This window comes from Anomalospiza imberbis, chromosome 5 (genome assembly GCF_031753505.1).
Source record: "Anomalospiza imberbis isolate Cuckoo-Finch-1a 21T00152 chromosome 5, ASM3175350v1, whole genome shotgun sequence".
NCBI lineage: Eukaryota > Metazoa > Chordata > Aves > Passeriformes > Viduidae > Anomalospiza > Anomalospiza imberbis.
The window spans coordinates 71,313,689-71,330,583 of NC_089685.1; the positions used below are offsets into that span (position 1 = coordinate 71,313,689).

General features: G+C 43.4%; 1 protein-coding gene across 6 annotated transcripts in view; it reads left to right on the top strand.

The window, feature by feature from the left end:
• The first annotated feature begins 943 nt into the window (after positions 1–943).
• The window catches only part of LMO3 (LIM domain only 3), a 60,010-nt gene continuing 44,058 nt past the window's right edge, over positions 944–16,895 (top strand). The window contains exons 1-4 of one of the 6 annotated variants that reach the window (XM_068191923.1): positions 944–1,150; positions 1,368–1,433; positions 6,785–6,874; positions 9,007–9,220. In XM_068191923.1, coding sequence (XP_068048024.1) covers positions 9,015–9,220 — 206 coding nt within the window. In that variant the 5' untranslated portion in view covers positions 944–1,150; positions 1,368–1,433; positions 6,785–6,874; positions 9,007–9,014. Of the gene's footprint in view, positions 1,434–2,378; positions 2,532–6,784; positions 6,875–9,006; positions 9,221–16,895 lie in introns of those variants that run through there. The other 5 variants (XM_068191920.1, XM_068191919.1, XM_068191921.1 and 2 more) reach the window with 5 other exon arrangements.

The following is a 16,895-nucleotide window of genomic DNA, read 5'->3' on the forward strand; positions in this document are numbered from 1 at the left end:
TTTTTAACTTTATTTACAGTAGGCTAGGCTCAACATCTTTATTATAAAACACGAAGAAACAGTCATCTGTGAGCGTGACTGAGTATCAAAGCATGCTCTGCCTCTCGTGTGTTTGAGTGTCTGTCTGTCTGTCTTGCGGTCAGGGGTGTTCAGCACCTCTGACAACCCCCATGTCTATTATCTTTTCCCCCTCCAACACTAGGTACAGGATAAGGATCCGTCTTCAGCTCCTGGGACGAGGATGCTGCGGGGGGTGTGCAATGGCTTGGCTTCCTTCAGCATTCAGCTTCAAAAGTGCAGTGAGGGGGTGGCATGTGGCAAGTGGGGACCGTGCCGGGGAGCAGGAAACTTTCACACCGGAGTTTCCACTGCTTTCTGAGCAGCTCAGATCTAGCACGGAGAGAGGCAGAGTTTTCACCTTCAGGGATTTTTCTCATTACTCATTAATAGAGAGAGATCTGTATCTTGCCCCCCCCCCTTTTTTTTTTTATTTTTTTTCTTTCTGGTTTTGTTTTTTTTTTTTTTTTTTTTTTTTTTTCCCTTTCCTTTTTGCGTGGGCAACTTCTGGTTTTGTTTAAGCCAAGTATTCTGGGAGGAGTGCTGGCGGGTGGGGGGCTCGAGGCTCCCCTGGCTGCCCGGGTGTGCTCCTGGAGCACTCTCTGGAAGGTGATCCCGAGCCGCTTCGGCAGAGGTCACTTGTGTGTGCGTGTGTGCGTGTCCCTGGTGTTTGTGTCTAGCATATGCATGTGGTTTTGCTGACTGCACTTGCAGGCTTGTAAATTTTCACCATGGGAAATTACCAACAAAGCCCAATCTGTCTCCTGGCTGCTTTGCACTTTCCGAGGGCGGCTGTACTTGAGCGAGCTGCAGAACGAGAGAGAAAGCGAGAGGCAGAGAGAGAAGGGGGGAGTTGGGAGGGGGGAGAGGAAGGGTGGGTGGGTGGGTGGAGGGGGAGAGAGGTAAATAGCCTTAAATCGGAAGGGAGCTGCTTCTCTGTGGTCTTCCACAAGAGCTGCCTGGGCTCTGCTGGCTCAGTAATAACTGAGTGACCTTTTCTTTTGCTGTATTATGTCTGGCTGGTAAGGGATTGCATTTTGCAGCTGATAAAGCCCTGACTTCATTCAACTCGGCTCCTCACACGCTGCTTTAGGTAAGTTGTCTTCAGCCAGGACGGAGACAGACAGCCTTGGACTGCAAGATACTAAAAGGAGGACACCTGTAGCTCGGATGCGGTCAACACAATTACTTGGCGGATCCTTGAGGACCTCATTATTTTAAACTTAAAGAATAGCGATCTCCCTCCCCATCTCTCCCACCCCCTCTTTATTTTTTTCCCCAAACAATGCTTCTTTTTGACCTTTTCCAAGGAGAAGAGCTACAAAGCAGCCACTGTGCTTATTGAACTGCCTCCCCTGTATCGCTTAATTGAGAAGGTAAGTGAGGCAACTGTGTACATAAGCTTTGGGTCATTTGTGTATGTGTGCCTGCATCACTCTCTCTCTCTCTCCTTCTCTCTCTCTCTCTCCCCTCTCTGAGTCATAAGCCGGGGCTGCAATACACACACACACATCTCTGCACTGCAACTTTCGCTCGAGCTGCAGCTCTGCCGAGACTGTTTTGTTTAAATCATGTGAGGCTTCATTATTTTTATGATGAGACATGAAATACATGCAAGCAGAGGATGCTGAGCGAAACCCACCCGACTGTATGTCTCGAGAAATAGCAGTCAAAGTTAACAATGAATTGCAGCCCCACCACTACCCCCCCTCCCCGTTATTATTGTTATTATTATTCTTGCTTCTTCCAGAGCTTCTCGAAACATGCTCTCAATTATCAAGGGAGTCGGTTAATTTCCCACTCCCCGGCTTTAATCCACAAGCCTCCCCGTACAGCAGTTTAATTTGCAACTGGTTCGGCGCAGGGTTAACCCTTTGGGCAGAGCGGAGGCAGGAGCGGGGCGGGGAGCCCGGGGGGCAGCGCGGCCCGGGGGCGGCAGGGAGGCGCACCGGCTGCGGCCGCCCGCGTCCTCCCTCTCCCGGAGCGGCGAGAGGGGAAGGGCAACCAGGCTGGCTGGTACTTCTGTCCGCGAGCATTTCTCTTTTCTCCTCTTTTTTTTTTTTTTTTTTTTTTTCCCCTCTTCTCCCCCCAGCGAGCGCGATACGGTATGCTAACGCCGCATGTGACAGTTTAATCAAACCCATTTGTTACAACAAAGCTAAGAGACCGCTGGGATTATAGGCTTACGGCAGAGTTAGGGGAGCATGTGGCTTTGTCGCTCGCCACCGCCGCGCGGGGCCGGCGGCTCGGGGTGTGCCGTTCCCCCATCATCCCCATCCCCATCATCCCCATCCCCATCATCCCCATCCCCGGCCCCGCCGCCCCCCGCCCCCGCTGCGGCGCGCCGCGCTCCCGCTCACTTGACCCGAGCCGAGGAAGCGCTTGCTACTTTTGCCGGGATTTGGTGCTTCAATGAGAAGGAGCTCTCCAGGCGCCCGTAAATCAACTCATGCAGAAAAGGGAGAAAAGTTTTGGTAAGGCGGCGGTGGCCGGCGCTGGCGCGCAGCGGTGCGCTCCCGGGGGGAGGCGGGGGGCTCCTCCTTCCTCCCCCATCCTCACGGCGCTGCCGCGGCCAGCGCCTGTGCCAGCGTGTGCTCTGAGGAGAGCCGAAACGCCGCTTCCTAGGACAGCTCTGTAGGACCGCTCTTAAAACCGATTCGTTTTGCTCCGTGCGGCAAACATCGCGGCGTGCTGCCCCCGACACCTCCCTCTCCCCATCCTTGCGATGCTCGGAAAGGAATTGGCATAAAAGGCTTGAGCGTCTAACTCCGAAAAGGGATTCTTTGTTGTGGAGTATATGTTTCTTATTTATTTTTTTTATTTTATTTTGCATGTGAGCTGCATCAAAATTGAACTCAGTCTTGCAAATCTCTTGTTGGCCTTTGCCAAGCACTAGCACTTTGCTGCCATGGTAACTGTAATTAAACTGATAAGAGTGGAAAAATGTCAGTATCTCTGAGCCTTGCAGCTGCATTGGAGAAAAAGGGAATCAAATTGGTTCCCAGCACCACTGCTCTGAAAAAGGAGGGGGGGAGAGTGGTGGGGGGGGCTGGGGGAGAGAGATGGGGGGGACACGCCAGGGGTAGGAACACAGCTCAGCAGCTCCAGTCCCTGAGATCTGGGTACATCTATTTGCTGTGCTGTCCCTTAGGGGGCTAGAGCCTGCAGGGATGCTCTGGGCCAGTGAACAGAGAGAAACAAGCTTTTAGGCCCAATCTAGCTTTCAAAAAGAGAAGGGGAAAGAAGAAGAGAAATCTTTTGTTTGGTGTCTCTTGGCAATCGACTAGCCATGTTGGCCAAATTCTTTTAATCTGTATCACTGCTCCCAGCTGTGGGACTGCATTCCCATTTTTATTTTTTGCCTAGCCTCTTCTCTTTTCCTTTTTTTTTTTTTTTTATCCCCTCCTTCCCAACCCATATCCTTTATTTAGAAAGGAAAAAAAAATCAAAAATAATAAAGAAAAAACCCAGATTCCTCTGTAGAAGAAGGGGCAGGAGGTGAAGTCTAGTTATATACCATGGAAAATTAACTCAAAAGTATACAGGAGAGGCTATATTCAGAGTGCTGAAATCCTTACTTTTATTTTTAAAAAACCCCCGAGTGTTATGGAGTTGCGGTTACTTTGTTGTGTTAACTACAGAAGCTGAGACTGTGCGGATGAATGGCACAGAACAAGAGAGCATAATGGAGGCAATCAACCGTTAGGCTGGTTCACAATGCAATCCAGGCAATTAAAAGCTCACCAGAGTTTAAATGAAATGGTTCCACTTATTTCTGTGCACCACACTGCACAGGCTATTATTTATGTCTCTTTTTTTAATTATGATTTCCCTTAAACTGTCAAATAACTCAGAATAGCAGGGTCTTGGAGGCAATAAGAATTTTCCACAGAACAATTTACATGCCAATCTAAAGCTAGTTACGACTCCTGATGTGCTACATATGAGTTCTGAAATGTTTCCTAGCTTCTGAAACCACAACTTTTTTTTTTTTTTTTTTTTTTTTTTCCGAATCTGTGTGTGTTGCCCGGAAGTACGGGAGCTCTGAATGCTTTTAGGATGAAGCTATAAAGTGGGAAAGCACCAGAAAAGTATTCTTTCTATCTTTTCCTAGACCCCTAGCTCTCTTGTTGACTGCATGTTGTCTGTCAGTGTGCTTTTAAAGACTGATGCACCCAATACTCAATTTGCTCCAAACTGATTTTTCAATTTTTTTTTCCCCTAAGTAGAGGCAAGTTTGCCCTTTTGTGCTGTTTGTGCTGCTCTCTTTGGTGGAAATGTGTGCATGCTTCTGGAAAAGGGGGGAAGAGTGGTCTTTAAAAGTTTGTAAGAGATCCAGTGCATAATACAACTCTTCCTCCCAAGGACTGCCTGTACCACAAACAAGAACTGAGTTCTGAGCGTCTCACACCACGCTCAGCACCATCAGGGACTAATCCTGCCTACAGATGCTTCTAAATCACGAACACAATATAGTTCATTACCTCAAATCCCCATTACCCTTGATTTTTGAGAAGGGTGATGATTTGAGTGAGATGGATTTTTGCTTCTCTGCCTTCCCTGGGAGCCTAATCTAGCTTTCTCCAGCAGCCATTCCTCTTTATCCTGAAATTATAGTTACAAATCAGTTGACAGTGTTTCATCACACGGTAATAACAATAAACAGGGAGGGGAGTCAATTGCATGGAACTTATTTGGGGAGATCGAGAGAAATCTGAAACCCCGCAAGTCGGGTTTTTTTAAGTTCTCCCTTCAAAAATCCTAAAGGGGGTGAATGGTGATGAAGAAGTCTTATTCCTGCCACAGCTCTGCAGTTTATGTGCAGTATCCTGGGGACTGGGGGTGGAGGAAGGGAGGGAGCGGAGGGAAGGATAGAGGAAGCCCTTGAAAGCATATTGGGGTGAAATAAAAAGGGTTTGTTTGACAGTGACAGACTAGGCACTGAAATCCCTCAGTTCTGAGAACAGATCTGCTCTGTGATGCAGAGCATGGGTAGAACTCTGCAGAACTGAAGGGAAAGCTGGGTTTGATTTTTCTTTTTCTTTTTTTTTTTTTTTTCCCACAGCCTGGGTGTAGCACTTAGGGAATTATGTGATGTTTTGAAAGTGCTCCATAAGCTCTGCTTTCCTGGGGGAGGGGGAGAGGAAGGCAGCCAGGCAGCAGTGCTGTGTACTGCCACCTGATATTTCAGCAATGAGCAGTTTGGATGGGTTTGTGGGTGCTGTCAGCCTCTGAAAAGGCCCTTCCCATGTCCTAGGGAATAAATGAGTAGCTAAACTGCAGCCTGTGAAAAGCTGGCTGACAGTAAGCTGCAAGGTATTCTTATTGCCAAATTAAGGGAGAGCTAAAAATACACAAGCATGTATCTGAAAAGTGCAACTGCATTGGAGGGAGATCTTATGGGAATGTTAAAGGGGAGAGAGATGGTCTGTGAGGTGATCTGCATTAGAGTGGCTCATACAAATACAGGGGAAAAAAAGCAGTAAAATATTCTGTTGTCAAAATTAAGGGATTTAATCAGCGCGTGTGAAGAAAAGGACATTTTCAAATTCAGAGATATGCCAAACACTTCTTGACTTTGTTTAGAACATTTCTACATCGCAAAAAAAAAAAAACTTTTTTTTTTTTTTTACAATGAAGCAGTAGTTTTGGCGAAATTGAAATAATAAAACAGAACCAGCTTCATTGCATGTAAAGTGAGAACAGGTCAGATCTATCAGAGGAGAAAAGCATTCCTTCCCTCCAAAAGCTGCTGCAGAAAAAATCCCAATCTGAAGGTGCTGCCAGTGGGGTGTCAGCACCACCTTCTCTCTCTCTGCCTCAGGAAAACAGATGTGCAGGGTTGCAAATACTCCTTCCACGGGGTGTTTGCCCCTTTGCAGTTGTCCCTACAAGAAGGTTTTGGGCTAACCAGGGTGAATGACAGGGCTCTGCCTACTTTCCTCATGTAGTAAGTATCTCAAAAGCTGTGCAGGCTACGTGCAAGCTGCAGTTTTATTTGTAATACAACAACCTCATGTTTGCAGCATATACCTCGGGAATTATCAGGCTTGATTACTGCAATCTGCTCAGACATTCACTTGTTTGGCTGTGTTTCTGCGGCATCTTGTTCCCTTCAGACAGCTCAGGACAGTAGATCAGCCTGGATCAGAGACTGCCAGCCTCCACTCTCTAACCCGCTTCCTTATCAGGCGATGAAATTTTTACATTAAGATATTTTTCGTTAAAGCCTTTAACTGTGTTAGCTCCTAGTTTATTCTGGTTTCCCTCAAGCTAAAGATTAAAGTCCTAGAACAGCCCTTCATGCTTCTAAACTTTTTTTTTTTTTTTTAAACTGAGTTACAAGAAGTTTATACAAATTGTGGCTGATTTTAAGCATTTGTTCTCTACATGGCCAAAGAGAAGGTCTGGGGATAAGCCTGTTGTTGGCACCTAGTGGATATTTACCCTCTACTGTGATAAGCAACATTACAGATTAAGGCTTTTCCACCAAGTGATGTTATTAGAGTTTCAGCAGGAGTTCCCTTTACAGTCTGGTACAGGTTCCTTACCAAAAATCTCTGGTATTTTCACTGCTTTGAGTCGTTTATTTGTAGCCACGTTACTTTGCAGTTTCATGGATGTACCCTGGATTCAGGGGAGTCAGCTGTCAATTGAAAATGCTGTAAAGGCTCAGCCTTTGTCTCATGGTCCTTTCTCAAGAGGAAATGTGTGTGTTCATTCCCAGATCTGCCACAGACTGTGGAGCCCAGTGCAGGTCACTGGATCTCATCCTCTCCCTGGGGAATGAGAGACAGACCTTAGGAGTCTCTACGTGGTGAGGAGCTATGAGCATCAGCTGGGGAGTGATGGGAGGGACAGCACTGACAAGTTTTATACCGGTTGATAGAAAAATACAGACCTTACACTTCTGTCATGAGATTTAGATGCTGTGCAGCAGCACTGCCGGGGTACTTTGGGGTGTCTGCTAGCACAACTGCCTGCACACCCCTGAACAGCTCCTCCACCAGCAAAATGCATCACCCCAAGGTGCGTGATAGGCTGCAATGCAAGGAGAGGAGCGAGGCTCCTTTGCAATAAGAATGACTATTTCTAATTCAGCCATCAGCTTTGCAGCTGGGACTTAGCAGTTCAGCTTGGGAACACTGGAAAGTCACTTAACTGGCCATGCACTCCACGTAAATTCGATGTGCTCTACACACACCTGTGTGGAGTTCCCTGGGATGCCTCAGCCTGTTGTTTTTGCAGCCCAAACATCCACAAAGGCACGCTCTACCATTGCTTCAAAGGTTACACTGGTTTTCCTGTTTTTCTTACAAGGGATTTCAAAAAAGCAAACGTGAACCCAACCAAACAACCCCCAACTCATCTGTGTTCGAGCTCCCTGAGCCTGCCTGTGTGTGGTGGTGTGTTACAGCACCAGCCAAGGTCTGCTGACAGAAGCTGACACTGGCAAGCTTTCTTAACTCCAGGTAGTAGAGTGTTCATGGTGAGGGGCTCTTGAATTTGCTCCTGTTTGCTATGAGACTCTATTCGACCTTTCCCAATCTCTGGATGATAATAATAGGGTTCCAAACCCCAAAGGTTGGAGTAGGATTTGGCTGTTGGCAACAGCATTCATTCCCCATCTTGAATCTCCCCAAATCCTGACAAATTCTCATTGCAATATTCAGGCACGCTCTAGTGAGTAGCATCTTTTTGAAGTTACATCACTGGCTTTAAAGCAGTGAGGTAGCCCCCTATTGAACAGCGTGTCGGGTCTTCCCTTCTCTCCTGTCCCTGTTTGATGTCCACCAAAACATCCACAGGGCTACTATTTTGCTTATCCTAAGAGGTAACTGTGAGAGAATTAGTCTGAGTGCACTGGGGTGGCAGTTCATGCAGCTAGCCAGGGAGACCAGTCTGTGAGCACTTTGGGGCAGTGACCTCTCCCCATTTACTGTAAAGCTGAGGGCAATTGATTTTTGAATGGATCCCTGGAAGCTGTCTGTGTTGCTCTGAGTGATATCGCTCAGCTGCGTTCCCCTTTTCGCTGGTTCTGTCCATTAAACAGTGTTTCAGGTGTTTGAATGGTTTTTTAAATGCTCTCAGCTATTACATCAAAAGGTGTATATATACTTAATGGACACTACTGTGCTCCTTGTCCTGAAGTAGCTGTTGGCTAAAACTGGGATTGGAAAGCAGGGCAGCATTTTTTTTTTTTTTTTCTTGACAAACTAGAACCTCTCTGGCCTTGTGCAGATTATTTTAAGTCAGATTTTTTTCAGGAGGTCTGTCCACTGTGTTGCTGCTGAAGTCTTTGGAAATCTCATCGCTTCATTAATACATCTAAAAAGAACTAAAATATTAAAAAACAAAACACCCTCTTGCCAGCATCAAAATTTATGTGTCAAATCTCTCATAAACTCTTGTTCAGTGCCTCTAAAAGCTCAAATCTTTTCTTCTTTAAAAACTGAAGTTCTTTTATATTCTATACATATAGTGCAAATAAGTCCAAATGTGTGGATTTAAGTATGTTTTCCATATAGATATCCTGTTTATCTAAATTTTGGGTTGCTAAGTATTAGAGAAGTGCTGTTTATTTAAATTTTGCATTGCTAAGTATTGGGTACTGTGACTGAAACTGGATGACTTTTCAACGGGACTGTTCTAATATTTCATGTTATTTTTTTAATCTCCTTTCTTTTCAGCAAAGAGACCAGGTAAATGAGGTGTTAAAGAGAAGCTGTGGAACTTAGAGCAGTGGAAGTTTCTGCTCTCAAATTTATCTTAGCCTTGTTTTCAGCTCGCTGTGGACTGACTAGGTTATTTTATCCTACCTACACCATTGACTTTTAAATGAACTGGATGTGGCGGGGGGAGCAGAGAGGTGGAGGAAGAAAAGGGCAAGAGTTTTTGTACTTGAGAGAATATCTATTTTCAGTCTTCTCTTGTCTTACTGTATTTCAGGTATACAAATGCTCTCAGTCCAGCCAGACACCAAGCCGAAAGGTTGTGCTGGCTGCAACCGTAAGATTAAAGACCGATATCTTCTAAAGGCCCTGGACAAATATTGGCATGAAGACTGCCTGAAATGTGCCTGCTGTGACTGTCGCCTGGGGGAGGTGGGCTCTACCTTGTACACCAAAGCCAACCTTATCCTTTGTCGCAGAGACTATCTGAGGTAGGTCACGGCCTTCTTCCGTTCGCTGACAAGTTTGGGAAATCTGTTCAGCCCTTCCTACAGAGCTGCTCTCACACAGGCAGGGCTGCAAGGCTGAGTATTTGAGGAGATGAGGAAACAAACACTGAAATATGGAGACTGAATTAAAATCCGAGTCAAAAAGCGCACGCAACCAGGTTGTGGAGGTGGCTGGCAGATTTCTGATGCTGATACTGGTGTAGAGGAGAGTAATTCCCCCCTGCTTCCCACAGCACCGTGCTCCTGGGGAGGTGGTGGTCTCCTGCTCCCCCTCCTCCTCCTCCTCCTCCTCCTGGCAGCACAGTGGTGGCCGGGTGTCGCAGCCTGAAACCAGCTGTGTAGTTTTCACCCAGCTTCAGGGCAGGCTTGGAGCCCTGCAGGTGAGGAATGTTTCACCCATCTTCGCCTTTGTCCTCTTAGTTTGCCAAGGGATTTCGTTTGTGGCACTCAAGCTTTATGAAGGTTGGCACTCAGCTGTTGGAAGCTGGAGCAGGATAGCCAACAGACTCCCCCATTTTTAATAACCATGAGCCTGAGCTCTAACTCACTCTGCTCCTGGTTTCAGTTGGTGGCTCAGGTGGGATGCTGGCTAACCTGCGGCCACTTGCTAGAGGTAGCAAATCAGCACCTGCTTTTCTATCTTTTGTTTGCTCAGGGACCTAGGTTCTCAAAAGTATTTGAGGAATAACGCGTAGCAAAGTACTGGTGAGCAGCACCAGGATAGTTTATCTACACATTGTGTGTCAATAGGGCTGCTTTTCAGGACAGGAGTTTAACTGGGAAGTTTAGTGTCCCTGGGCTCCCAATAGCAAATAGAGAGAAAAGGCTCCTCTGGGGTGATTCCGAGCACCTATTTCCTACAGTAACACCTTTCCTTCATTCCCTGTGGAGGGGGTCCAATGAGACTAGCTGCTCTAGGCTAAGGTGAACTTCTGGGAATATTTTCCCTGCCCCTTTAGTGAAGCCTTTTCCCTTTAAAGGGGCATCGAAGTCGCTAATACATTAGGGAAAAATTAAAATTCTTTTTGAATGCGTTAACTTCCAAGTTCCACTTAAGTACAAGTACCAAATAGGAGGTTCCCACACACTGATCAGTTCCCAAGTTATACACCATGAGTAGGCAGGAACAGGAATCAGGACTAAAGCACTGACAACTGTCAGTACTCTGGCTCTCCACGTAACTGCCTCTAGAAAAAAAAGAGTGGGACAAAAACCTTCACAAAGGCACTGTGCATTTGTTGAGCTGGGGCTGAAAGGCAGATCAGGTTCTTCAGATGGGCTTAGGCTACTTAATGGTAAAAGCATTCTGCTACCTATTAAAGCTCTGAACTGAACCCAAGCTAGACTGCTGGGAACTCAGAACAGAGGCTGCATCTTAAACCCGTTGTGTTAAAGCTGCCAAAGTAGTAGGTAACAAAACCTCACTTTTAAAAGCTGTTGGAACAGAAGGGAATTGTTGTACATGAACTTAGGTTGCTTGTGGTCTTTAGGTGAGTGTGTGTGTAGAGAGGAGTTGAAAAAGGTTTTGGTGTGGGGAAGTAACATCCCAATATTTAAAACCCATTTTAATAATCTTTATACAACAAATGCCTGCAGGAGCGAGAGAGCTGCTATGGCTGTTTCATCTGAGTTCCAAATTTACTGGAGACTTTGAGCTTACTGAATCTCCCAAGTGCTAGTGCAGCAGATCTAATGTTTTGAAATCAAATGTTTAAAATCAAAACCAGAAATGATGTGGTAGCAAAGATATGAGCAAAGCATTTCCCCAGCACAGATGCAGTCACACACGCTCTTGCACTCTGGTCTTTGAGGGTTTAACAGCAGTAAATATTTTGCTAACAGATTGTTAAAACTCATACTAAGTGATTCAGAGAAAGGAGATTTGTTGTTGTTGTTGTTTGTCATGATTACATTCAAACTGGTGTTTCATTTATTTCTTCATACATAACACCTTTTACTTTTGCACGTGAAACCTGCATACATGAGAAATCCTATAACTGGTTTTAAGATGTCTCTGACTTTTTGTCTCTGGATTTATTGAGTCTTAATGAAGCTATTTTGTTGTGATTTTTTTTTTTTTTGGGTGATACTGGTGAGTGCACAGATTTAAACTTGGTATTTACACTAAACTTCAAACTGATGCACTTAAGTTAATTGCAGATAGTCATTTGCCTCATTGCATCTTATCTACTTAGTTATGCAGTGAACCTATAAAAGTGATCTTTTTAGTGCTAATGTACAGACTAGTTAAATTTTCTCTAGCTTTGTAGTCAAATAAGCTTTCATATTAAGCAACCCACTTGATATGAATTTAAGGAACAAATTGCATTGTACTAATGATCACATTAGAGTTCGATTATGTTTTCAAACTATCTTCTTAGGTTTTTTTCTTTTTAACCATAAAGGGAGTCTTCGCTGCGTATAAAACTGTTCTGGCTTCCTATTAATTTATGTGGTGCCCTCTAGAGGATATGTGGCTTGAACGATACTATAAAGAGTAAAATTGCTTATTAACTTGTCTCTCAGTGTTCATTATGCCTTTCAATAAGACAGGCATTCTACAGATGCTACAAGCAATCATGTAGCCAGTTTGGGTGCTCTAGCATTCATGTTTAACTTTGTAAATGGTGTGATTGTGTCTTTGCCTGTTTGCAAAAATACTTCCAGTATCTTTCATTTAGAGATGCCTGCCAAAAAAGCTACAACCCTCCTTCAGCCCTGATGCACGCTCTCGTGCTGCAGTTGAGCCCTGAGGTCCCCACTTTGAGCTCCTTATAAATACTCTGCATCTTCAGAACTCCAAAACTTGCTTTGCTTTAGCTGTCTTCTTTGGTAAAATTAGCTAATTATACTACATTAGAACCTTTTTCTCCTGATCAGGAGGGATTGGGGGAATGGAAGGAATCTTTAATGAAGTAAGGAGCTTGAAAGATGCTGCGGGTGTGAGAGGCTTTGCCCTGAAATCTGATTCATGAAGGGCACTCCAGCGGTTCCCAAGGTGGCGTACGGCACCGGGGTGCCGGGGTGGCCGCGGCAGGAGCGAGCTCCGTTCTGTGAACGAGGATGGGAACAGACTTGAGCAAAGATAGGGCTCAGCGTTGGAAATAACACACTCCCTGAAAATTATATGCAGAGTATAATTCCCCTGCAGGCTTCTGTCTTCTGCTTATACACTCCTGGGTTAGAAAGTGAAGACTTAATTTGAGGAACTTAGGTTTACGCTAATATTTCAAGTCCGTTTATAGTAAGTGAAATATGCAAGAACTTTTTTATTCCTCCCCTTCTTTTCCTCCAGAGCTGTACGGTGACATCTTAATGCATCAGCCTATCCTGCTCTGTCCTCTCTTCTGACTGGCAGTGTGTCCATTTAGAAGCACAATATTCCCTTTGAAATCTGTCATTACTGCCATTAATGACCAGTCATTATGTTAACAGCCCTTGGGCTGTTAACATGTCAAACTGGTTGTTAACTGGAATGTTATTACTTATTTAAACCGCAGGTATGAGTTGTGTGAAATGTGCTTTGGTTGCACGTTCTGGGCTGCTTCTGCTCGAAACAAGAGGGAAACAGCAGAGCGTTTGCCTTTGGGGTGCCAAGGGATTTGCTTTCTGTTCCATCTGCTCATTTGATTTCTGTATGTTCGTGAGGTTCTCCTACCCCTGGGCAGCCTCCTAATTTCAGGTGCCACTGTGTGCAATCCCTTCTCTTAGCCTTGCCTGCAAATGGGCAGCCGTGGATGTTTCCAGATGCACGCTAACGCCTGCTGCACGTTTGAAATTAATATCTGGCCCCTAGAAGTGTAAAATAAAAGACCGACAATTACATGTAACTCAGTTGTATTAAATAATGAGCTTCCTCGGATGCAGCAGAAATATGAAAGTACAGCTGTGCTAAGCTAGTTGCAATGTAGGTCAATCACCCTTTTCACTTAGGTTTTTAACTACGCAAACCCCGCTGAGCGACCAATGACTACAAAGTGCTGTTTCATTCCTATTTAATTTTGGCAGCATTTTACTGAAGAGCAGGCATTCATGCAGCTAAATTATCTTTGCCGTTTCTGGTTTTAACTCCAGCTCCCTGACACTAAATGTTGGAGTGCCTATCTCTTAGTAAACACAAAGAATATGTTTTCTGATATATATATTTTTTTTCCCAAATCCACCACTTAACATGGAAATTGAATTAGAACTTTTATTACTTTTTGCATCATTTCCCTAGCCAGGCAAGTAAGATCATAAGAAAAGGATTAACAAAACTAATATATTGGGGTGGAATTTTTGCCCCTAAACACATCTAGAACCTTATTGAGAATGGGGAGGAGGATGACAGAAGGTCTATCCTCTCCCCCCACCCTTTCCCCTCCACCTCAGTATTGATACTGTTTGTAAATATACAGCAAACTTTAAAAGGACCACTGAAGAGCTATGAAAATGAGTAGATCACCATTCCTGAGGAAAGGGACAGAACACGTTGGGTTTTTTCCTCTTCCCCCACTTGCTGGTTGAAAGACCTGAGAAAAGCCGAGTCTCTAAAACTGGGTATTGGAGAAGATCTTATAAATAATGAGACTTGACCACAGAAAGTAGTGTTCAACCAGAAGCATTATAAAGATGCTGCCTCTGTAAAATATTTAGCCTCAGAGCAGCTTGAAAAGAGAAGAATTTAGGAAGCAGCTTTTTCCTGTACAACTGCTTGCACTCTAAAGGCAATTATTATTTAAAAAAATTATTGTGTAGGAGTGCTTAGAAAGACTTAAAATGTCTTGTGGCCTGGTGCTGATTAGCAGATCCCATTCCTCTCTCATGTCACGGGCAGTACTGCAAACACCCAAGATATCAGCTTGCTTAAATGCATGTATAAATACTCTGTGTGGATATTTTCCTGAGTAGTGGGTTATAAATTTTTTCGAAATGCCTCCTCAACATGTTTCTTGCCCAGCTTGATTAAACAAGGGTAGACCTTTAAAGATTTAAGCACACTGGGTTTTCAGGAATATTGAGGTGTTTATGGAAGTGAGGCTTTAGAGGTCCACTTTCTTCACTAAAGCTTTTAGAACTGAACCCTTATGTACACACTAATATCCTTGTTGCAATGCATTGAAGCATTCAAGGGACTAGTAGTTTGCAGGAATATGCTCTAAAAATATTTTAAAATACTTTTTAAAATGGTAGGTGTGGCGATACACTTGTTCTAATTTTGCTGTGTGCGATGAATGTTCTTCCAAATTTACATAAATGGTATCATTTAGTGTGTCTTGGAGAGAGGAAAAAAAAGGCAAGAATATTCTCTCTTCCACTAATTGCCAAAGGTTTTGAAAACCTCCAAACACCTTAACAGTTGTTGAAAGGGATAAGGAGAGTGATGCACACACACACAATTAATCCACCCAACTTGCAAAGAATAATGCTTTTGATTTAGTTACACTCTGGCCAGTTTAGCTTGTTCTTTCTTTAGCTCATCTGTGATAGCTTTTAATAAGAAACATTCAGTTAAGCTGTTAAAATTGGTGTTTAAGTCATGTTGAAATGCTGTGAAATGTGTGTACTCAAGTTTGATGCTCTTCAGTAGTTCCATGTGTTTCCCCATATCTGCTGGTATTTTTTCTTCAGAGCTGCCAAATTTTTAATAATTGTGTTATTTTTAGTGGCTTAAAATACACAGTTTAATTTTCAAGAATGTGAATCTTCCCTCTTATAGGGCTTCTTGAAAACCAGACGCTTCTCGTGTGTTGTCAAAATACCTCATTAATCCCCTGGAAACGTTCAAAGAATTTCAGGAGACTTTTCAGATGAAAGTACCGTGCCTCTTAAAGCCTGTCCTACAGCTCTTCATTACAGCACTACAGTGCCGTGTATTTTGATGGAAAATTATTTTACTACAAAGGTTTTGCCAATACAGAGCAGCTCAGAAAAGCTTAATAAAAGCAGTGATTTTGGGGAAGCCGGAGTAATTCTGCAGGACCAGAGGATGGGATAATGTTCCTGGCAAAAGAACAACAATTCTGTAGTTCTGCTCAGTGTTCCCTGTAACCTCTTATAAGAGAAATGTGACTTTCTCATTTTCATCCTTGCAATTTTTTTTTTTCCTCTCAGAAGTGACTTTGTGACCAGTACTTCTCATGAAATATCTTTAAAATAATGCCCATAATAAAGTTATTAACTTCAGGAATAAATATCATCAACTACATTGTGGCATGGGATTAGATATCCAAGGTTTAACTGGCAAAAATCTGAATTTTTTTTTGACCAGAAGCTTATGTGAAACAAAGCATCTGTGCATAATGTAGTAGAATTATATCTAGTTCTAATAGCCTAACACAGAGATGTCTTTAAAAAGTTCTGATTTCTGCTGTATATCTGTTCCTTAAAAAAACTACACATTTCTATTTTTTTTTAATTTGTTTGAAATTTTAATTAATTTTTGAGGACATTTTACACTGAAAACTGAAAAAAAACCCTCAAGTCTCTGCCATGTAATTAAAAGGTCTATTACTGAATTTTGTTACCTGCTATTTACTGTATTTTTCAAGTCTTCCAGAAAAGATATAGCATTTCTTTCTGGATATGAATGTTTGAACAACATGTAAAAATCAAAATGGGTTAGCATTGTAACACTCTTCTTTAGCCCTCCTGACTTTAGAAATTGCTTTCTTTTTTAACTTCTCACTGAAGTTAATTATATTCACGATGGATCTGGAAACCAAAATACACAGTATGCAACTTAGAGTTTCCAAATGAAACTGGCCTTAACTATAGCAGTCTTTAAGAATCCGTATTTTGGGAATACCTTACTAAATGCATTATTTTTTGATGGCTAATTTCCCAATAGATTCCTTGGTATGCTAATGGGTGACTTTTTAATAAATCCACCTACTAGTTATATATTTGGGGCATTTGGGGTCGAAATATTCTGGAATTTTTGAAGGTTTTCAGGTGCAAATATCTGAAGCAATGAGTCTGACTTCTCAAAAAGCTTTGCTTGCTCCACACCTCCTTCCCCTGGAATGTAATTCTGGTGCTGTTCCTTTACATCTTCCTGAAGCTGCTTCTTGCTTATCCTGAATCAATTGGCCTTTCAACACCTGGGTCTCATTGCATCTCATTGGGACATTTGAAAATGGCTCTGGAGATCAGTAGATCCTTCATTTAAAAGAGTAAAAAGGATGTCCAAGTTATCTCTAGAAACATGCATCTTTCTTTGCTGGATGTATGAATCGATCAAATTCTATATAAATCTTTCAAATCATCCACAAATCTCTGTGTATCTGTTTGGTGTGATATACACACATAAAAATCACTGGGGAATTCTGCATCCCACGTTCTACAGGTACCTGCGTGATGATCACGGTCTCATCTTCTCTAAACCAGTCAGGACTGGGTTTAAATGACTCTGCGAGTTGATGATTTTGACAGTCCCGTGGCAATTGGCACGGTCAGTTGCAGACTTAATTTAGACACGTGTTAAAATGCTGTGATGGAGTGGCAGGATAAGGAACCCACAGACCAGTCCCTCTCCCCCCTTGCCATCAGAACTGTGGCTACCAGCAGCTGGAGAGTATTTGGCACCTATTTTTCAAAGAGCACAATGATCCCAATTATTTAACTCCGAGATGTTTTCCTTTGGGAGTACAGTGAACCCTGTTGATCCATTTCATAG